The following is a 22,480-nucleotide window of genomic DNA, read 5'->3' on the forward strand; positions in this document are numbered from 1 at the left end:
GGAGGCCTGCGAGCTGCGCCCACGCCCTGCGGCAGGACAGAGGAGCCGGTGGGAACTGGGGTCTAGAGGAGGCGGGCCCGGGGACTTGGAGACGGTGTCGAGAGCCAGGGGAGGCGGTGCTGGGCCCGCGGGGGAGGGGCCAGACAGGAAGGGGCTGGGCCTGGAGGACGGGGGCGGGGCCCGGGGCCGGGGGAGAGGGTGCTGGGCACAAGCGGGCGGGGGAGCGGGGCCGGAGGGAGGGGCGGGGCGGGCCCGGCGGGCCGAGCTCCTGGCCGCCGGGACACAGGGCCCGCCGGCCGGGAGCAGAGCCGCGGCGGGTAAGGCACGGCGGCGGGGCGCGGACGGGCAGGGCGCGATCGCTTCCCCGAGGCTGGCCGGGTTCTCCGGGGCCAGGGTCCTCGTCGTAGGGCGGGCGCGGGGCACTCAGCTGCGGCGCGCGGGGGGCCTGGTGGCACCACTGCCTGAGGAAGCGTGCGGGTTCAGGGATGCACCCAGGAGGCCTAGGGATGGGGAGGCGGTGGCGTCGTGTCTCTCCCGCGTCCCTCTCGTCCCTCTGGCCCCGGCTTCCCCAGGCCCCTCGGGCTCGCAGGCTGCCGCAGGCCCCAATTACACGACTCACCCGGCCGGGCCTCCGAAGGCTCAGGAGGGAAATTAGCTACCACCTCCTGCCGGTAATCTAAACTTTCCTTCTCTCAGCCCGCTCAACGAAGGTGGGAGAAAAGCCACCCATTGGAGCTGACTCACACTGAAGTGTGAGTGACTGATAGCCCCGTGGCTCTGGGGAGTCTGCGGCTCTTATTCGGGGAACAGTGAGTGTCAGAGAGGACGCAAAGTGGATGGGAGAGGTGGGGGTTGGGGATAGCTCATTCCACATGTGGTCCCGGCCCCTCCCAGCAGCCCAGCACTTTCCTGCTACTCTGGGCCTTAGCTTCCTCTGGTGAAGTGGTGCTGACAGTCTGCCTCTGGCGTGTTGAGAGGGCCTGAGCCTTGCTGCAGTGTGCCAGCCTGGAGCCCGCTCCCTCTGCCACCCTACGTGACCCTGAGTGCCTCACATCCTCTTTTTGTGCCTCAGTTTGCCCATCCATCAGCGCTGGTGATGTCCATGCCTGCTGATCTGATGGCCATGCTGAGTAAAGTGCCATTCAGAAGTGGACCTGGCCTGGCACGAGGGCTCCATGTGGGATAGCTGTGTGGACGACCCACATGTGATCTGGTTGATGAGGCATGTAACCAGGCCCCAGCACAAAGGGGGCTCAGGAAATGTTACATGCCGCGATGGTGATGATGAAACCTGTAGAATTTTTTCACAACAGTCTGAGGTCCAAGGGGGCATGCAAGCCCTAGAGTGGGAGCAGGATTCCAGGTTCAAGTCCAACCTGGCCCTGACTCAGTGTGACCCTGGGTCAGCCCCCTGCCCTCTCTAGCCCAGGCTCTGCAAGATCAGAGGAGAGGCTGGGCTCTATCACCTCCTGGCTCTCCCCCTACTGTGTCCTTTACCCTGGACACCTACGAAGGGGGCCCCCCTGGGAGCCAGGGCTCCACTCCAGGTGGGGCAAGAGGCCAGGATGGGGGCTTCAAGGGGTGAGAACTCTTTCAAACTCCCTTCCCCTGCTCCCTCTTCCATTTCTTGGCTCTGTGCCCAATGTTAGGGCACACCCTGGCCAAAGGTGGCAGGCAGAAGGACAGACAGGTAGATGGCCCAGTCCAGTCTCTGTCAGCCATCTGGAAAGAGGGATGCTGACAGTGGGCCTGGCCTTTTCGAGGAGTCCTTCAGACCTACAGAGTCAGGGAGGAACCCACCAAGGAGACCAGCCTAGGAGAGATAGAAGGAGGGTGAGCGGGCTCCAAACCTACCTTGGCCCTTCCTGTTCACGTGGACAGAGGAAAGGGAGGTGCTGGGTTAGCCCCCCATCCCTCCCCCAACATGGATGCACGCATGCATGCATGCATGCAGGCCTACAGATGGTAATCCTGAGGGAGCACAGAGAGACAGAGTGGCCCAGCCTTGGCCACAGAGGGGCTGGATCCTGGGTTTGAATCCAGCTGCCACCATTTAACAGCTGTGTGATCTTGGCCAGGAGCCTCGGTTGCCTCATCTGTAAATTGGGGGTAGTGAACCACTTTCTACCTCTACAACTCCTTGGTTGTAAATGTCCAAGGGGCTGCTAGTGGCATGTGGTTGTGTTCAGTGCCTGTGAGCCACTGGAGGTGCTTTCCCCAGCCCTCAGTGCTGGACAACAGGGACAGCTGGGCCACTGCTGCTTGTGGGTAGGGGTGGAACCAGGCCTGGAGAGGCTTGGGGCAAAGGACAGGCTCCCAGGTGCCTGCCCGCTTGGGTCTCATGGCAAAGCCTGAGTCTGTCAGGAGCAGCCGGGGTGGAGGAGCCACCTGAGTCCTCCTGGCTTCTGTCCTTGAAGCTCTGTTGGTGACTGTGGCAGGCCCTGCCCTCCCCTCACTGGCTGGCTGTTAGGTGGCCTTAGTAAACCCCAAGCACACACATATATGTTTCTTTAATATCTCCATGTAGCATGGCCAGCACTAGGCAGCCTGGCCGAGGGAGGTGGGCTACAGGTGGCCAGTGAATGCAAGGTTTGCGATCAGGAGGAGGACTCTTTGAGCCGTGGCAGATGGCCATGAAGGTAGGGACAGACTGAGCCAAAGCCTGGCAGTGGGGAAGGTGGCAGACCCGTTTGACCAGAGTGGCCTGGTATGCACTGGATGAGGTGAGGGTATCGATGGGGCCGTGGACGAAAGTGCGGAGGGGCCTGGGAGGCAGGGAGAGGGGGCCCTCAGGATGCTGAAATCCTCCTTCCTGGGGAGGTGGCCTCTCTCTAGAAGGCCTCTGGGTCTCTCCAGTGGCCCTGACCAGGCATCCAAGGGCTGGGGACAGTTGCATGTGTGGGCCGCCTAAGTCCCAGAGGTGGGGGGGAGCATTCCGGGCTCTTTGTAGCCTCGGGCAGGCAGGCCCAGCAGCGCGGCCTGGTCACCCTCTTCACCACCCCTTGTCCTGTGCACAGGAGGGCAGACAGGACGGTGCCAAGAGGAATGGAGCTGTCTCTCAGCCACGGGCCAGGAGACCTGAGCCTCCTCAGTGAATTACACTTCCTGACCCTTTGGGCCACGCTGGTGAATTTGGGCTCAGGGGCCAGGCTCCTGAGCTGCACCTGAACTCCAAGGGCTGTAGGAGCGAAGTGCAAGCTCAGGTTGGGCTCTGTCGGGTGGGGGCTTCATGGTGCTTGAGGCAGCATGGGCTCCCAGGAGGGGAGGCAAGGTCCCCCTGACCTCCTCCCTTCTCCCCAGGCACCAGAACTTCTGAGGTTCCAGCTCTGAGGCCACCTGAGTGGTCAGCCCCTGCCCGCCCCCGCCCCAGGTCACAGACCATTCTGGAACCTGCTGGCAGGACTGGCGCCTCTGGACCCCAAGGTCCAGAGGTGACTGACCCTTGGCCCACCTGGGCTGGCTACGGCAGGTTCCAGCGCTCCTTGCCAGCTGGCCTCCCGGAAGGATGTGGGCTCGGTCGCCCGAGGCGGTGGCCTGGGGAGGTCGTGGCTGGAGGAGTTGGCAGGGCACCCTCCTGGTGTCCACATCCCCTCCCCTGCGGCCACGGTCTGATTCCGAGAAGTGACCTCTGCTTTCTTGTGAATCATGTTTATTGTGTGCTCACTGAGCCCAGGGTGGGGGCTGTCCACTGCCAGGGACGCCCGTTCCAGGCTGCTGGGTGGGGTGTGGTGTCCCTGCCTACTCATGCCTGCAAAGGGAGGTGAGGTCCCCACCCCAGGGTCTTCCAGGCTGATGGGTGACAGCCCCAAGGGGACAGCATGCATGCTGTGATGGGGTGGGCTCCCCCACAGACAAGGTCTGAGCCAGCCCCAGCAGGCTTCTCGGAGCTTCTCCCAGGAAGCAGAGGGGCCGCATTCCCAGTGCAGCAGCAGCTTGTATCCCCTTCATGTCTGAGTGACTCTCTGGGCTTCAGCTCCCTCTGTGTGAAGTAGGGTAAAAACAGTTCTAACTCATGGTATCCTCGGGAAAATTAAACGAGATGCGGCCGAGGAGCCCTCACTGTGGGCGTCTTGAGCCCCGTGAGGAGCCCCATCAAGGCTGCAGCCCCAGACCCAGGTTGGGGCCTCCCTGTCCGTGACCTTGGACAGACCCTGTGGCTCCATTTTGGGCATTTCCTCCAGCTTTGCCTGAGAGGATTTTGGAATCCAGCAACCCTGTTCCATGGCATTAGAGGGACATGTGTCCTCACAACCCTGGGCTGCCCGGGATCCTGCCCACTGCCCTGAGCCAGGGGTAGGAGCCAGCCAAGCCCCTAGCCCTCACTGCTGGCTGCCCCCAGCAAGGTGGGGAGAGGTCAGGGGTCAGCCTGGGGCCTGGAATGCCGGGGTGGGCCTTGACTAGGCCGCACAGCCTTGGGAGCCAGGGGCAGCACGCACAGTCCACTTGGGGCCCTGGCCTGGGGCCTGGGCCTTTGCCACCCCACTCCAGCCCCTGCCTCTGGGGCAGTGGTACACCACCTTCAGAAAGCTGCTGCCCCCAGCCCTCTGCTCCTCTCATACATGCCAGGTGCCCTGTGTACCAGGCCCTGGGCAAGGCCTGGGCCCCAGGAGAGGACAGGCCTGCAGGCTGCAGTGCAAGACCTGCTGGCAGACGCCCACAGGTAGCTGCTCAGCCTGTCTGGCCCACCCTGCCACTCTCTCCCTCAGAAGCAGTTTAATAAAAGGCCTAAATGTCTGTCCTGCTTGGTGCTCAGGATCCTCCCCCACCCCCCAAGCTGGATGCCTCCTCCAAGCCTTCAGCCTGTTCCCTGGTCACCATGTTTATCTGTCTGCCTCCCCCTGCATGACCTACTGGGAACTCATGAAGGACAGGGCCATCTGAGCGCCCGTGCTCAGCAGTGCCGTGAGGGCGAGTGTGGGCTCCTGCAGTGGGCAGTCCCACTGTGAGCCTCCCAGAAGCTCCTGCAGACCTGAAGCTCCAGCAGGCGGGTGGCACCAGGCGGAACTCTACAGGCTGCTGGCAGGGCCGCGGCTGGGCCAGGCGCTCTTTGTAGTCGTTGCTCCCTGCCTGTGTTTAACTCTGTGCTCAGCATCGGAGTCAAATGCGCTCTGTCATCCTGGAAGGCCTCCGCTGCCCAGGTTGGTGGAGTTTCCAATCAGATAATAGTGAGTTGTTGTTGTGCTGTGGCCTTGCTCGAAACTCTCCAGGTTTCCATCATGGTCCAGACTCTCACAGGTTTCCATCCCCCTTATCCGCTACCCCACCCCCACCTCCCCACTCTGTCCTGGCCGGCCTGCTGTGGCCTCCAGCTGCCGCAGCCCTCAAGGGTCAGACAGGGGGACTAAGGTGAGGTGTCTGTGGCGCCCCACCCTAAATGGAAGCAGTTCCTTTCTCTGTGGCTGTTCCTTCCTAGAGACGTGTGTTGGGGTCAAGGTTGGGGTCAGCCTGGGCTCCCCTGAGCCGCTGGCCACAGCGGGGAACCGGTCTTTAGGTCCCAGGGAGCCAGTCCCCAAGGCAAGGCCTGGCAAGGTCGGATCTGCAAGCAGTAGGAGAGTAGGGGAAGGATCCAGAAAAGCGGGCCTGGGAGCCCTGAGTGGACAGGAGCTGGAGGGAGGCATGCCAAGAAACTCAGCATCACCTTGTCTCCTGAAGCATGTCCCTCCCTAATCCCAGCTGCTTCCTCTCCTCCTATTTGAGGCCAGAAAGGGAAGACTCTTTCTGGAGGGGCGAGCGGCTGGCACTGCCTCCCTGCATCCCCTGATGGCTGGGCAGATGCAGTGCTGGGGGCCGGGGCCTGGCAGGCTGGTCAGCCGGGTGGGTTTGACCACGGTGAGCAGAGGGTGGAGTGGCCGCATCCCCTGCCCCTTAGCACAAGACAGGAGGTGGCTTCTCATCGCCATCACCATCTGGCCTGAAACCTCTAGGAATGCAGGATGGCTGCACAGTGCTGGGCAGGATGAATGCTGGTGACTCGGCCGTGAGCTGGACGCAGCAGAGGGCCTCAGAGCCCCCACAGTCAGCGTCAGGCCACCAAGCCCTCTGTGCTGACCCACCCAGCTCTTGTCAGAGCCAATGGTGCTTGGGGTAGAGCCTCAGCCTCCAACAGGGGCTATCACCACCCACCACCCTGCACCCCACCTTATCTCAGGACCTAGTCCGTGCTGTCCAACACTGGCCACCCTTCCTCCACCACAAAGTCCTCCTCCCCCTCTGCCTCCTAGTCTCTCTCAAATCCCACCCAGGGGGAAGGATACACTGCTCCAGGGGACCTCACCTCAACAGTTTGCTACCTGGCATGTGCCAGGGCTGGGACCCCCAGTGCCAGCTCCTTGCCAGCAGCCTCCCCTGCCCTGTCTCTCTGGAATAACTTCCTTTTGGGGCCTCACTGAGACCCGGCCCAGTTTGGTTCCAGATCCTGGCCTGCAGCTGCCAGAGGAGCTTCTGTCCTACTGTCAGGGGAGCCGTCCCTGTCCTGGGGGAGGGGTACAGGGAGAGCCCCAGGCTGGGGGCAGGCCCTGGGTTCCTGTCCATCTAGACCTCAGCTCCAGTGGCCCTGGTGTGCACTTGCTATAAAATGGAGTAAGGGATAGAGCCCATCTCTGAGTTCCCCAGCCCATCCTGGGGTCCTGGGCGCCTGGCCTCGGAAGGTTTGCTGCTTGGGGCAGGGTCTCTATGAGATCAGTCTTCCCATTGTCTTGAGAATGTGACCAGGAGGGTGAAGTGCTGTGGTTGGTGGTGGCTGTGCCCACTCTGGGGGCAGGAAGTCGCTGGGGAAGGAAGAGGGTTGAGAAAGAGTCTCTCTCCCCCTGGGAGGATCTAGGAGGCCCTGCCCCAAGCCCAAGGTTCCTGCCAGCCAGGCACTGAGGGGGCAGCTGTTCCAGGGCTGGGTCTTGGGAAGGACATGGGGCAGGTTTTGGGGCAGGAGGAGATGGCCCCACTCCAGGCCCAGGCCAGTAGCCTCCATGTTGATTCACCCACCCACTACAGACCTGCACCGGGCCCTCCTAGGTGCTGGGCCTGGGGCTGGCCGTGGGGAAGGGTGCAGCCCTGGGTGAGGCAGCAGACACAGTCCTGGCCCTTTCAGTGGGTAGCACCCAAGAATGGTGCAGGAGGTGCCATGTGGGGCACCCAAGGTGGGGCCTCCTTTGGCTGGGAGCAGGAAGTGGGCAGGAGGGCCAGGCGGAGGGGTCCAGCAGTGTGCTGGCATGGAGGCTTTGAAGGAGAGGCAGGGAGAAGGCAGAGGGGGCTGGGAAGGTTTCAAACAGGGGCTGGTTTATGTTTTCAAATCTTACTCTGGGGTTTGGAGAGCACCCCCGCCCCCACCCACAGCAATGGCTGTGAGGAGGCTTGGGCAGAAGCAAGCATGTCGGACCTGCAGGAGGGCTAGGTGTATGGAGGGGATAGCTGACCAGGGTGGAGTCAGTGACCCCCATTGAGGGGCCACTGGGGCTGGAGGAGAGGCAGACCTGGTGAGACTGGGATAGCCCTGGGGTCTGGTAGTACTGATTCTGCCTCCCCCACCCCGGTCTTCTTTGCTGACTCTTCTGGCTGACAGTGGTGTGACCCCATGGCTGTCTCCCTGGGCAGGGGGAGGGTGTCCCCATAGTGTCCACTGAGCCGTGCCCCCTCCCCAACCCAGTGCAGGCTGCCCCAGCCCCATGACAGGTCCTCAGCCAGGAGGCGGCCTTCAGGGCTGGCACTCAGGAGCTTGGTTCCTGGCTCTGCTGACCACCAGAAGCCACCTTACCTCTGGGAGCCTCAGTTAGGACAAGAGTTAGATGAGAGTGTTTGCCCTGTCCATGATGGCCCTGTGGGGCAGACGGCAGGGCCAGGCAGGCACTTTGCCTGTGGGAGGTCTGGTGAAGCCTTCTAAGGCTCCTGTGCCAGGGCTGGGGTGTGAGCAGGCTGGGCAGATGGGAGAGCTCAGGCCATGGGGCTCCCACAGGGCTGAAGCTTTGGTGGCCAGGCGCCCTGACTGCAGCCATCCACCCCTTGGAGCAGGAGCCCAGCCTAGAGTCCCCAGCGGGGAGCAGTGGGGATAAGCTTCCACCAGAGGCCTTCTTCAGCAGTGCACTGGGCTTTGGGACCCCCTAGACTGCCTGGGGACTCCTAAGGCACCACTACCTGGCCTGACTATGGGGCATCAAGGATGTCTTGGAGTGACATGAGTTGGGGCCGAAGACCAGGCAGGAGTTTGTCAGGTGGGGACAGTATGAGGCTATTGGGGAAGGATGTGTGAGGTGTCCAGCGTGGTTGAGCACCAACTGGATGAGACCCTTGAACTCGAGGCTGAGCACAGTTGCCTTTGAGAGTGTTCTCTCCTGTGGCTGGGACAGGGGCTCAGAGTGAGGGGGTGGGGTACAGGATCTCACAGGACGATTGGCCTTGGAAAGGGGACAGTGAGCAGGATGGCTGGGTGGAGACCTCCTCCTGTCCCCTGCCCCCTGCCGTGTCTGTCAAGGGCTGGGCACAGACTGCACTGGGAGGAACAGGGGAGGCTGGGGGCTGGGCCCCTTTCCCGCCAACCCAGGCCTACCGCCAGACTCTTCTCCTCACTGGACCTCCGAACAATGGGGCAGTGTGAGCGCACCTGGGAATGGTCAGGTCAGCTAGGCCCACTGTGGGCCCGTGTGAGGGGTGTGGACAGGAGCCAGCAGCCGGCCATGAGTCATCCAGTCCAGAGCCCAAGCCCAGCGTTCCCAAGCGAAGGAGGAAGACACCACTCTCAGTTCCCCAACCCAGGGGGTGGCCTGCCCCTCCTTCACTCTTTTGCCCCTCTATCTGCGCCTCTTCCTGTGTCCTCTCTGGCTCCCTCCCTTCTGGGCCTATCTCTGTGTCCCTGCCTCTGTCTAGCCAGAGACCCAGACCTGGGAATGGCTGTGGCCTGCTCCCCCAGGCCCCTGCCCACCGCAGCCTGGGCAAAGGGGCTGGCCTGTCACCTGGGTGCTCCCCTCTCCCAGCCTGTGGGTGACCCCAGGAGGTAGCCAGTGCGAGGGCAAGACCTGGCCCAGACCTGAGACCTGAAGCCAACCTAAAATTTTCTAAGGAATAAAAAGTGACCAAAAGCAAAAGACAATGCAATAAAATAAAAAACTCAGAGAGTAAAAGTTAATCAACAACATTAGAGAAAAGAAATGTTTGAATACAGTTTAAAAATATTAACAGTAGGGATAAAGGGTAAAAGTAAATGGATTAAAACTGAAGAAAGACTAACCCTAAAATGCTGAATTGAGCGGAGGAGGGAAGGCACCTTGTTGTGCAGACTCAGCCTTGACAGGTTCTGACCTGTGGCAGGGTGGGCAGGAGGCCAGAACCCCGTTGCATAGATGGTGAACCGGGTTCCTGGGTCAGTGAGGGGTCCCTGACCTGGTTCGATGCTATAAAATGCCCTGCAACTTTATGGTTTCCTGCAGTCCCAGGGAAGCCACCATGGCACGAAAGATACTAAAGATCTGAGTAATGGAGCAGATGGCAGCGCAACAAAGGCCACTGACTGCCACAGGGGTCACGGCCGGTGTCCCTGATGGCCTGCCCTGGGATGCCCCTGTAGTGGCTGCCAGTGTGGTGGGTTCTCCAGCTGCCCTGGCCTGGCACTGGCAGACAGCAGGTGTCCATGCAGTGTGCCCATTGTGGCTGACCTCTGGCCTCTACCCTTGGCTCCTACGAGCAGTGGGGCTGGATCTCTCTGGCCGCCTCCTCTGCTCCCACCCCAGCACGAGCTTCATGGCCTCAGCATCCACACTGTGTTTGCCTGTTGTCACCTCACGCTAGTGCTGTGATCTGGGCTGAGTGAGGAGCTCTCCACCCCCAGGGGCCCTGGGACCCTGTGCTGGGCCAAGTGCCTGTGGCGGAGATCCTGTGAGCAGTCTCCTTTGGTCCTCAGGGTGCTATTACCAACAAGCCCATTTGGGGGATGAGGAGGCAAGGCTCGGGGAGTGAAATGACTTGTACAAGGTCCCCAGTGGAAAGAAATGAAGCTGGGACTGGAGCTTAGGCCTTAGTGGTGCCCTGGCCAGGATGCTCAGCCTGGGGCAGGTCTGAGACCCCATCCACACTCAGCTGGGCATGTGGCCCTGACAAGTCATTCTGGAATGGACCTGCCTCTGTCCCTCCTGTCTGAAGCTGCATGCCTCCTCTTGTCCTGACACCGGGCCCTTTGCACAAGCTGTTCCCTATCCAAGACACCTTCCATGTGATCTCCTTGCTTGGCTACTTCATGTGGAAGACTGCTCCCAGGATGCTGGCTGATGTATCACCATGTCTGGGTGGAACAGTTATCACAAGGGTGTGAGTCATAGGTGGCTGCCTCCCCAGCAGATTGGGAGCCCCAGACAGAGGGCAAGGCCAGCTCGGACCCTGGGGCGAAGAGTGTGGTGTTTGCCCACAGGTGGCAGTGCCCTGACTGCCTCCTCCTGCCCCAATACCAGGAGAACCTGGGGATCTGGGTAACTGTGTGCAGGGGAGATGAGGCCCCCCTGACCCCAGCCCAGAGGTGGAGGACGTCATGCCATTCTCTGGCCCCTCCTGCTCTCAGTTTTCTCAGCTGTCCAATGGGGTTTAGTCGCCACTCCATAGGGGCCCCCCTTTCTGTCAGGGACATTGTTCCCCAAATATCTGCCTGCTCCTTCGCTTCATTTGAGTCTCTGCTGAAGCGTGGACCTCTGTCCACACAGCCCCAGCACTGAGCCCCAGGCCTCAGCAGTACTCTCAGCGCTGAGCCCAGCAGCTCCTGGGACAGCCTGAGTCACCAATGGGGAAACTGAGGGCGGGGTTCTGCTTCTTTGCCAGAGCTTGTTCCAGCATGAGTCCCGGGGCCGAGGGAACCAGCAGTGGTGAACAGGGCTCAGGGTGGGGGCTTGTGGCCGGGAGTCTCCTGACTAGGCTCCCCATGGACTCTGGAGATAAGTTTAAAACAGAAGCATGAGGACAGGCCGGCACGCGCCCACCCCCGGCCTCCCGGTCCTGCTGATGCTGGGCCCTGTGGCGGCCTCCTCCCTGCATCCCCACGCGATGTGTCCCACCCCTGTGTGCCCCAGCCTCTGCTCAGATCCCTGACCCCTCTGCTGAGCCCAGGGCCCTCCAGCTGCCCTCTGGGCTGGCAGGTTTTCTGGCCAGGGAGGAGCCAGCATCCTACCCGAGAGTAGGCCGTGGGGCTCCTTCTCCTCCTATGCCCCTCAGAGCCAGGCTTGGCAGGAAATGCCGGACTACGTGGTGTGGGCGGGGTGGCCCCGGGCTGTGGGTCACATGGGCAGTGCTGGCTGGGTGTCCACAGCTGCCGTCTGCTCAGCCTCAACTTCCTCATCGGGAGAGCAGGAGAGTGTTCACCCTTGCGCAATTGAGGACTGAGTGGGCCACGGAGCTAATGCATTGGCACTGGGTGGACATTCGGGGGGTCGCTCTCTGCCTGGCCCATCGGCTTGGTCCTCCTGTAACAAGAGGTGACTGTAGGCAGGAAAGCAGCCCTAGCCTTCACGACCACTGCCTTGGCCTCAGTAAGTGGGGAGTCTGTCCCCACGGGATGTGCATGTGACACAGATGTCCCCAGGACGGTCTGGTCAGTGGTACCCTCTGCTCCTAAGGGTGCCAGCCTGGGTCTGATGGCAGGGACCAGGCCCTGTCTGGCCCCAGAGGCACCCAGCATCAGAACCACCATCTGGAGCCTTCTCGGGCCCAGCAGGGTGGGCACTCAGCAAGCGAGTGCAGAGGGAGCCAAGGTGACGTGACCCAAGGGGCAAGCACAGGGGGCCCTGGGAAGGGGGGCGTGGGCAGCCTGGATTTGGGGAAGTCCTGCCCTCTGTGGGTTCCTCCTCTGGCCAGGGGTCAGCTTGAATCTGACCTTAGTGGAGACAGTCTGTTTCCTTCTGGGCATCCTGACAAAGGTCATTGGCAGATTTCCCTCCCAAACACATCCCCTTGGCGCCTGGAGTGTCCACAGCAGTGTCGGGCAGCCTGGTCTGCCTGGGGCTTGGCTGGCTGGGTCCTCAGAGTGTAAGGGTTTGTGGTCCAGGCCTCACACTTGCTCTGCTGGTGATGGTTGCCAGCCTTGCTTTGTGAACAAGGACCCTGAGGTTAGGAGAGGTCAGATGCCTGGCTGTGGCCACCCCAGGGGCCGAAGCCCTGCTCAGTGGGCCGCAGAGCCCCTGTGCTGGGCATCCGTCATGCAGCCAGAGGCCCTGCAGGGATGGAGAACTGGGGGTGCTTGGGGTGAGATGAATGGTTTAATGAGCCCCATAAACTGGACCATGTGGAGAGTAGGGGGCATCCAGCTAGTTGGGGTGGGGACGTGATCTGTTCTTGCTGCAGGAGGAACCCAGTGCCTGCTTCATCCTGGGCACACTGCAGGGACAGACACACGGAGTAGCTGGGCCCTGGAGTTGAAGTCAAGGGAGGGGCAGATAGTCAACAGACAGACTGAAAATGCCGCAGTGCCAGTGACGTGAAGGTGGGGGCAGCCTCCCCTAGGAGCTGGGGGAGGGGTCTTGCACGTGGGTGGAGGCCTGTGTAGGAGAAGGGCAGGGGCTGTGTATGCTGGTAGTGGGTCCAGCCCAGAGGCACTGTGGTATGGATGAGGAGTCCAGACGAGGCACTGCCTCCCAAGGAGGCAGGAGTGGGGCCAAAGGAAACAGAAAGGATGGCTCTCCAGGACTAGTGAACCGCGGAGCAATGGCGTCCGTCACCTTTGAGTGGAATTCCCAACACTGTGGGAATGCGGCTCAGAATGGGGCCAGTGGTGGGCAGGGAGACTGGAGTACTGGAGGGTCCAGACCTGCACAGGTGGGATGGGAAGACGTTGCCTGGCTTCGAGCAGGGATAGTTTGAGAGAATACTCTCCCTTCCCAGCATGATCGTGATGATGGTGTTGCCAACAGAACCCCAGTGACCAGGTGCCCCTGGAGTAACCCTGCCTACCAACCATGCCAGGTGGTCCTCAGGACAACCCCACACAGGAGTTGTCAGTCCCACTCTTCAGGTGAGGAAACTGAGGCTCAGAGTGGGCCACAAGGAGGAGGGGATTGAGCCAGGCCTGTCCCTGAGGAAGCCCGTACTCTACCCACTGTACCATCCTGCCTACCAAGGTCACGTGGGTGGAGCAGCCTTCTCATAGTGGGCAAAAATATCTGAAGGGTAGGTACTGGGGCAGAGAGGACTGAGCGCCTCTCTTGGGGGCAGCACCTTGTGCCCTGTGCAGGGCCTGGGGCCTCAGGGTGCCCACTCTGGCTGCCGTGCTGGGCAGTGAGCCTCTTCAGGTCAGGCAGGGCAGGGCTGACAAGAGGGGCGGGCTGCATCGGTGGGCAAGGGGCCAGGAACACGGGGGTGGACTGGGCCCACACGTCAGCACTCTGGAGAATTTTTTCTCAAACAATTAAAAGGTGGAAACTTGTCAGTGTTATGATGAACTGAAGTGTGAATCCTGAAACGCCTCTGCTGGCTTGTGGTTTGAGGCAGGAGAGAGGCTCAGGCAAGTGATGATGCCAACCTGTGCTTCCCCCTCCCCACCACGGCCCACCCTGCACCTTGTCCCCAAGACAGGGACCCTCAGCCTGGAGCTCCTGCCTAGCCATCCTCCCTCCCCCACACATGTTGCTTCTTCCTGGCCAGGCCAGAGCTCCCTCCTGCGGAGCCTCACCCTCTCCGGGACTCCGCTGGAGTGTGCTCTGCACCAGATGCGGAGCTGACTCTCTGTGAGGGCCCCCAGCTCTGCTCTGCATGCCGAGCCCGCCCTTGGCCCTCGAGAGATGCTGCCCAGCTTGGGAATGTTTGCTGGAGGCAGGCACATGAGGCCTGGGAGAGGAAGGCCCTGGGGTGTGGTGAGGCTGGTGGGGCATCCATGGATGTGTGGCATTGGGTCCTCTATGGGGACAGAGCTCGAGGGCTGAGGGTCCCAGAGTAGAAACCCCACCCCTGCCCCCAGTTTGGCCATCACCCTCTGAAGTCCAGGCCCCATGCAGGCAGCCATGCATATGGACCTCTTTCTGCACTTCCCTAATTCCCTTTGCCCCTTGCATACAGCAGTGGCCAGACTGCCTCCTGCCTCCATCCGGGGCTGCCCTGAGAAGCCCCTGGGGGCCTCCTAGACCCCAGCACACCACTGCTTTCTGGGGATGCTGGCCATCTCCAACTCGTCAGCCTGTTCTGTTTTGTAATGAGCAGCCTCGAATGCTTGCCTGGTGCCAGTCAGTGGCTCATCTCACCGAGCAGAGGTCCTGGGGCATGGATGGGCCTTGACTGCAGCCATGCTGGACATCAGTTCTTGTTCAGGGGCAGATTAGCTCTAGTCACAATTCTTCACTCTGGCTCTAAGTCTAGGCATGTGCTGGTTACAGCCACGTCGGAGGTTTGGCTGTGTGTATAGACATGACACTGAACCCGTCTGTCCGTCCACACTGGTCCATCTCTCAGCCCTGCCATGGTTTAGGCACTGACCCAGGCCCATGGGGAGTGCTGGAGATACACATGTGGTGACACTCTGGTGTGCAGGGCCGTGCCAGTGACTTGGAGATTTCAGAGAAGGGGGTAATGTTCTAGATGGTCCTGTTCTCAAAAGGTGAGGGAGCATTTGCTGGAGAGGATTCAGTTTCCAGGTGGAGGAGATTGCACGTTGCCAGGACAGGGCCCAGGGTGGGAAGCAGGGGCCAGACCCCATATAATCGGCCAGGGAGCCAGCCTGGCCTCTGTTCCGTGGTGGAAATGGCTTGACTGGGCCAAGGAAGGGCTGGCCAGGGCTGTGAAAGAGAGGCCAGGAGGTGGGCCCAGCAAGTCTGGTGGGTGTAGGCCAGGCATGGCGTCTGACCCTATGCTCAGGAGGGGTGGGAGCTGGTGAACCAGGCCTGTGGGAAGCTGTGGACATCCAGGGAGGCTAGCTCAGATTTGCCCCATCCAGGTGGATGCCCACAGGGGGGCTGCCCACAAAGCCAGCCTCTCCCTACACAGCACACCCAGGACTACAGATCAACTGTGAGTGGAAGCCTGCAGTTTGTCCAGGGAAAGGACTTTGGCAAGTGCCCACGTATAATAGTTTCCCAGGGCTACCCTAACAAAGTACCACACGCTGGTGGAGTAAAGAAACAGAAATTTACCTCGCACAGTCCTGGAGGCCAGAACTCCAAAATCAAGTTGTCAGCAGGGCCACACTGCCTCTGGAGGCTCTAGGGGAGAATTCTTCCTTCCTTGCCTTTTCCAGCCTCTGGTGACTGCTAGCAATCTTGGCTTCCTTGGCTTATGGCGGCATCACTCCAATCTCTGCCTCTGTCTTCACATCACCTTCTCCTCTGTATCTTCTCCTCTTCTGTCTCTTATAAAGACACTTGTCACTGGATTTGGCTGGCTAATCCAGGATGAGATCCTTAACTTAATTACATATGCAAAGATCCTTTTTCCAAATAAGGTCACGTTCATAGTTCCCTGGGGACTGGGACTTGGACATATCTCTTTGGGGGCCCCCCTTCAGCCCACTACAGTGGGTGACCCTGGGCAAAGCTCTGCCCCCTGGGCCACCTGTTCCCTCTGCCCACCAGGATGGTGCCCAGTACCAAGTTCCCTGGAACCCTCACAGCCCTGCTCTGGAAGGCATGTCACAGCCCCATGGTACAGAGAGCTGAGTGAGGCTCAGAGAGGGCAGGGGGCTCGTGGCCGGGTGGGCTGGTCTTAGAAATGGCTGTGGGTGGACCCAGGCCCTGTGGGAGGGGCTGATGCAAAGCATCTTATTTTGAGAGCTTGAGGTTTTCCCCATTGGGGGTAACACTTCCAGCCACCCTCCCCTGGGCCCAATACCCTCCCTGAGCCCAGCAGGCCCTCCTTGGCACCTTCAGTGCCTAAGCCGCCCCTGAAGGCAGCAGGCAGGCCCGGGCTGGGCACAGGGGGTCCGGATGCCTGTGGGAGAGCCAGGGCTGGGGTTCCAGGGACATGATTCCCTGGCTGTCAGCCCAGCCAGTGGCCTCTCTGAAGCTCAGGGTCCTCATGGTCAGTGCGGGTGAGGACAGGACCAGCCTCCTGGGCTGTGAGCACTGAGGCGAGGCCGGCTGTAGAGGTGGTGCCGTGTGGGGCATTGCCTCACTCCTGAGCAGGCTGAGGACCCCAGGAACCCAGAGCGAAGGGGTCTCCCTCCCTCTTCTTTTTTAGGCTAACCTTTGGCCTCTGTCTGGCCCTGCTGGCTGGCTCCTGCCCACCCTGGTAAGTACCCTACCTCTGGCAGGGTGGGGTGATCCCCAAGCCTGGCACTTTGAGGCATCTGCCCTGAGGGCAGGAGAGGACCTGCAACTTGGCGAGGCTGGAATGGAGGCTCAGAGCGGCCTGATGCAGGGCCCAACCACGCAGCCCCACAAACCTCACTGCTTGCATGCTGGTTTGGGGTCATCTCCATGGTTATTTCCAGCACAGTGTAAAAGGTCACGGGGCTGCCATTACTGGAGGAGGGGGCCCTGAAAATCATGATTTCAGTAATTGAATGAAATGCTGTCTTGGGTGATGGGAGAGGACATGGAGAAACTAAGGCCCAGAGAGGAGGGGTCTGTGGAGGTCACATAGCAGCCCAGGACTCCTGCCCTCAGCCTCCCAGGGCGAAACTGGGGTTGGGGAAGCGGCAGGACCCCTGTCCCTCTGCTCTGGGCTGTGACTCCCCCTATGGCATCTGGTGCTGGGCCAGGGGCTGGGTGGGCGTGGCCTCTGCCCACTTCCACCTCCCCTGCGTTGATGTGCTTGGGGGCTCTTCAGGGGGCAAGGGCAGGGGAGGCTCTGGCTGCTGTCTCAATCCCAGGCCTCCTCATTCACCCTTCCATCTGTCCATGGGGGGTGGGACATCCTGCAGGGAGCTGGCCGGTTCTCAGCCACACCTGCACTCCCAGCCTCCCCAGGCCTTGGCCACTTTGTTGCCCGTGGATTCCTCCCAACTCTGGGATGATGCTCACCCTGAGCCCCTGCCCTGCGTTTGACTTCCTCACCCCACCCCTGTCCCAGCAAACTCCTCCTCCTCGGTCAAACAGGGCCCCTCCCCTGATCCAGTGCCTACTGGGCCTCACAGCCCCCTTATGCCCCCACCTCATCCAGAATTACACAACTGGCTTGTCCTGGCTGGCCTATGGCCCAGGGGATCCTCACCTGCTATTTTATCTCAACCCTCAGCACCCATTGCACAGATGAAGAAACTAGGGCTCAGAGAGGCTAAGCCCGTAGCTTGAGGCCACACAGCTGGCAAAGGATGGAGGTGGGCTCCAGCTGTGTCTCACTCCAGGGCCCACTACCCAGCCTGAGCAGCCTGCAAAGGGGAAGGAGAAGGGAAAGAGGCCCCACTTAACCCTGCCTATTGCTGCTATCTGTCTGTCTGTCATGGCCAGCTTTCTGTTGAAGGCAGTCTGCCCTCTGCCACCGGAGGGCACTGAGGTTGGCACAGGCTGGGGGAGGCCAGGGTGTCTGTGCCCACCCTGAGGTGAGCTCAGACACAAAAGCCCAAGTTCCCTACCCTCCAGGAGACAGCAAGCAGTCTGTGACCCCAAACTGGCCCCCAGGCAGTGCAGGGGCCTTGGCAGAAGTCTGAGGCCAGGGACACAGGGAGAGACGGAGGCCCCCCAGCCCAGGAGCCGCCCTCCTCCAGTGCCCTGACACTCAGGTGTGTGGGACCGCTAGGAGCTGGCACAGCTGACTATGGGGCCATGCCCTAGGAAACTGGGTAGAAAGGCGAGGCCTTTGCAACTCCTAGGGACCCCATGGTCTGTGGCCTCTGTCACCCTCAAATCCTGCCATGGGGGTGGCCCCAGAGTGCTCCTTCCTCTAGCTGGTCCTGCCTTCTCTGGGAGAGGTATAACCTTGAGACCCAAGCTCAGAGGAGGAGAGGCAGGGGGTGTGGGTGCTCAGCACCGAACGGCCTGGGCTTGAATCCCTACTCCCCAGCTTCCTGGCTGTGGACCTGGGCAGGGGAGGAAGCCCAGTTTGGTGGGGCAGAGCAGGCCCAGGAAGGGCTGCATTCTGAGTGGACCCAGGGCAGAGGCCAGGGAGTGACAGGAGCATGCTTTGCCCCTCAGGTCATAAGTGCTTTCTAGCAAGCCAGGTGTTCGCAGAACTAGCAGAGAGTGGTGATCACTGGAGGTGTGTGAGCCCAGCTCTGTCACAGAGGCTGCGCCTGGGGGCGGGGAGGGCTTTCGGGAGAGGGAGGGAGGGTGAAAGAGAAATACCTTGGCCCAGGCTCCCATCCTGGTTCCTTGGTCCCTGGTGTCAAAGGGCAGAGAGGTGGCCACCTTGAAACTCAGAAGGTCTTGGCGCAAGAGGCACAGCCCCTCTGTGTGGCCTCAGAGGGCAGAGCTGGACAGCAGCATCTGTGTTGGTGGAAGGAGCACCCTGGGGAGGTAGTGAGTTCCCTGTGTGGGGTGTGAGCACCCACTTCATGCCAGGCGGGGTCTCCAGGGCCAAGGCGGCTGGGCCTGACGCCCTGGGCTATGAGTGGCTGTGGTGGTTTGTTAGGGAGAAGCCAAGTAAGCAGGGGCGGCCACTGCGGGACGGGTGAGGAGCTTCCTCCCAGGGGCACAGCTGGGGCCTGGAGAGCAGCGGTCTCTGACCACAGTGGGGGGTGGGAGCAGGGGGGCCGCTAAGCCCAGTGGGCCAACAATGCCCATGAGACAAAGCCCCAGGCTTGGCAGAGTGGAAAGCAGGAAGTGCTGGCTACCCGGGGCTGCCCAGGGACCCGGCAACAGGAAGTTCTGGGCGGAGAGGAAGCCCTAGCGGAGCCCTGGCGGCCACAGGCCCCAGATACAGCGGGCGGCCGTCAGCAGGAGGGAGCGGCAGGCGCAACCACCCTGGCAGAGCTCCGGGCAGTGCAGGGGCATCAGGCTTCACCCGCCTGGGGGATGCAGGCCATGGCTCTGCCCCGTGGCCCCTGAGCCACACGGCCTCCCTGGGTTCCTGGACACCCGCTCCCAGCCTATCGCCAGGCAGGAAGAGAGCCATGTGCTGGGTCAGTGCCATCAGGTCAGTGCGGTGGCCCCAGGGCTGGGGGCTTACTAGGGGGGTGGTGCCAGCCTAGCACCTGCGGAACCTCTCGGGGAGGCCCCGCATGGGAGCCAGGGCCTTTATCGGGCTGATGGTGGGGGCCCACGGGACCCTGGCCATAGACCCTTGAGAGGCGATAGGCTCTGAGGAGAGGTCTCAGAGCTGGACAGGGCACGATGGGGAGCCCAGGGAGGAAGCCTGCTGCTAGGCCCCCCTGCCCCCATCATGTGCCTCTCAGCCTGTAGCCGGCAGGGAGTAGGGGGCCAGCCTGCTGGCGTGCGGGCCCAGGTCAGGGTGAGCCTCCCCTCCCCACACCCTGCTGGGAGTTGTCTTGGCGTTTGGGTCCTGTGTGCACACACATTGGGTGTGAGTGTGAGCATGAGAGAGTGTATGGGTGTGAGTGAACGAGTATGCGCGTGTGAGTGTGAATGTGTGAGAGTGGCTGTGTGTGTGTGTGTGTGCGTGTGCGCATGTAGGTGCGTGCACTGGGCACAGAGAGTGCTGTGAGCTCCCCGCTGCCTGCCTGAGGTCTCAGAGCCTGGGGGGCCCTCTTGTGAAGCCCAGGTCGAGCGCCCTCTCTCTGGCGTGGCTGGTCACCAGCCTTCACAGGAGATTTTTGGTTTTGATTCTCTTATGGAGAAAGATTCTGGGAAGAGGACGGGGGCGGGGAAACTGAAAGGAGATCACAGCTGAGCTGAGTGGGAGGCACTGGAGCCCCTCTCCCTCCCTGCGGCTGTGCATCCCGCGCCACCTAGTGCCTGCATGTGCCAGGCTGGAGGAGTGGTTGAGTCCTCCACCATTTACTGGCTGTGTGACTCTGAGCGAGTTACTCAGCTTCTCTGACCCTTGGTGTCTTCATCAGTGACGTGAGGATGACACTGGTTCACGTCACGGGGTGTTGGGACGATGACGTGGGGTGATGCCTGAGAAGCACAAAGCCTGGCCCGTGGTGAGTGCCCAATGTGTTTGGTGTGAGTCCTGAGCCTCTCCTGGCCTCAGTGTCCTAGTCTGTAAAATGGGAGTAAAGCACGGAGCCTGTGGGATTTAATGAGCTGTCAGGTAGAACCTGGCACTGGGCTGGTGCAGGGCTAGGGGTGGTGATGATGATTCTGACCTGTGCCCAAGCTGCCGGCCCAGGTTACTGGGGCCACCCACGAAGGGTCTTGTTAGCCCCTGGAGGCTGTGTGTGTGTGTGTGTGTGTGTGTGTGTGTATGCATATGAGTGAGTGAATGAGTGTGTGTATACATATGAGTGTGTGCATTAATGTGCATATGAGTACATGTGAGTGCGAGTGGGCTTGTGTGAGAATAAGTACACGTATAAGAATAAATGTGTCTGTATACACGTGCAAATGACTGTGTACATGTGTGTGAGTGTGAGCGTGTGCAAATGAGTGTGTATATGTACGAGCATGTACATGTGCATGTATGGGTGTGAGTGGGGGTGTATGAGAAGGCGTGTATGTCTTTGTGCATGAGTGTGTAAGTGTGCATGCATGTGTGCAATGAGTGAGAGTATGTTTGTGGGTGTGAGTGTGTGAATGAGTGCACTGGAGGACCTGGTTTCTTCTCCACTGGGGCTGGAACCCCAGCCCCACCTTGCCCTGTGGCTCTGACGAACAGGCCGGCCTGGTCACCACTGACAGGAACCCCCTGACGCTGTGGTCACATGAGGCGCCAGCTCCCTCACCACAGCCAGGGCCATGTCTGCAGGTGTCAGAAAGGAGAGCCTGCAGGAGCCTAGCCCTCCAGGGCCCCCGCTCCGCTCTCATGCAAGGCTCATACCCGTGCACACACCCCAATGCACATACATATAACCTCCCGCAGCTCACGTGCATGTCCTGTGTGAGGGAACCGTCCAAGACTGACCGGGTGTGTGGAGCCACAGCTCACATGTAGGCCTGTGCAGACCATGACCGCACACCGCTCCCCCCATGGGCTCACACCCCGAAAGTGGGTGGGAGCCACAGAGCCTGCACTTCGTGGAACTCAGTGGAGGCTGTCTCTGTGGGACAGAGTGGTTTTCACCTGCCTGCTGTGCCCCCTGTCCCCTGCAGCCTTGGGCCTCAGGTCACCTAGACGAATCTCAACTTTGAGAGAAGGTGGGGGGTGAGCACAGGAGCAGAGACCAAGAGTGTGCCCCTGGTGCTCCCTTTCCTAGTGTGCGCGTGTGCACACTCACACACATGCAGGTGTGAGCACACATCCACACATGTGCACACACACAAGGATCACACACCTTTGGAAGGGCTCAGAAAGCCCAGCAGCCACCACCACGCCAGCCGCCCTGACACAGGACGACCTGTGTGTCTGCCGAGCCCTGCCCCAGGCAGCCCCCCTGAGCTGCAGGGAACAGAGACCCCCACGGCACGGCAAACCCAGAGAGCAAGTGCTGACCCTGCTGCCAGCTCACCGGGTGGCCTCAGTCCCTCCTCTGTAGGGGCAAATGCCCCCCACGGGATGGACTTGCTACTGTGCTGCTGGGGTGTCGGGGCACTCTGAGGATGGGACTGTTCCACGCCTGCTTTTAAGTGGAGGAAGCAGAGGCTCAGAGGATGACAGGTCTGGTGGGATTTGAAGCCAGGTCTCCAGCACTCTCCCTGACAGCTCGCACTCAGACACTGGGGTGTCTGCTCCTGCAGAGGAGGAGACTGAGGCTTCCTGCCAGCTCACTGGCAGGAAGGCCTGTGGGGGCCCCTGGAATGAATGAGTGGAGTTTAACCATCAGGCCCCTGGGGCTGGGGTGATGCCAGTGGCATTGAGGGAGACAGCCAGGGAGGCCAGACCGGCCAGGAGTGTTGGTGCCCCTTGGGGACTCCCCTCAACTTTCCCAGGCACTGGTGGAGCTGGAATCTGTGAGCTGTGCTGAAATTCCCCAAGAGGTGTGTGGTCACCACAGTCCCCATGTCCCGTCATCACCCTCACCCTCAGCCACAACTTCCCCTTTTATGCTCCAGCCTGGCCTGGCACTGGGCTCCTGGTCAGGTACCAACCCAGCTCACCCACTGGTGCAGGACAGGGCCAGGTGGGGCTAGAGGATGTGGGGGCATCAGGGTGGGCTTCCCCTTGGATGGTCCATCCTCTGGAGAGGGGCTGTCCCTGAAGTGAGGACATTCCCAGGAGAGATGAAGTACAACCTGGCCCTGTCATGACTCACCCTCCCCACCCACGGTCAGTCAGTGGCCACCTAAGAGCCCCCATCCTGCCCAATGAGGGACAGTGGCCAGATGAGAGTGAGGTCCTCACAGGCCTGTGCTTGCCTGGCCACTGAGCTGAACCAGAACGAGGCTGTGGGCTGCCCCAAGTCCTCCCCACAATCTTGCCCACCCAGGAGGAGCAGTGGGTTCTGTTTGTCCCCACAGCAGCTGCTCCCGCCCCAACACACAGGCTACGTCTCCTTACAGATTGAGGAGGATGCAACACACCAGAGTGGGGACTCTGTTTTGGCTTCTGTGCCTTGTATGCAACCACAGTCCCCACCATCCACCAGGGTCAACATTCTGTA

The 22,480-nt window shown here is 60.9% G+C and overlaps 1 protein-coding gene across 3 annotated transcripts in view; it reads left to right on the plus strand.

The window, feature by feature from the left end:
* Positions 1-256: 256 nt before the first annotated feature.
* Positions 257-22,480, plus strand: part of SH3BP2 (SH3 domain binding protein 2) — a 39,639-nt gene continuing 17,415 nt past the window's right edge. Inside the window, exon 1 of one of the 3 annotated variants that reach the window (XM_087434830.1) lies at positions 257-317. Coding sequence is in view for 1 of the 3 variants with exons in the window: in XM_004432230.3 (XP_004432287.1) it covers positions 18,932-18,954 (23 nt within the window). In the remaining 2 variants the exon portion in view is untranslated. Of the gene's footprint in view, positions 318-16,119; positions 16,171-18,681; positions 18,955-22,480 lie in introns of those variants that run through there. The other 2 variants (XM_014788834.2, XM_004432230.3) reach the window with 2 other exon arrangements.

Source organism: Ceratotherium simum, chromosome 8 (genome assembly GCF_057802395.1).
Source record: "Ceratotherium simum simum isolate JZ-2026a chromosome 8, ASM5780239v1, whole genome shotgun sequence".
Taxonomy (NCBI): domain Eukaryota; kingdom Metazoa; phylum Chordata; class Mammalia; order Perissodactyla; family Rhinocerotidae; genus Ceratotherium; species Ceratotherium simum.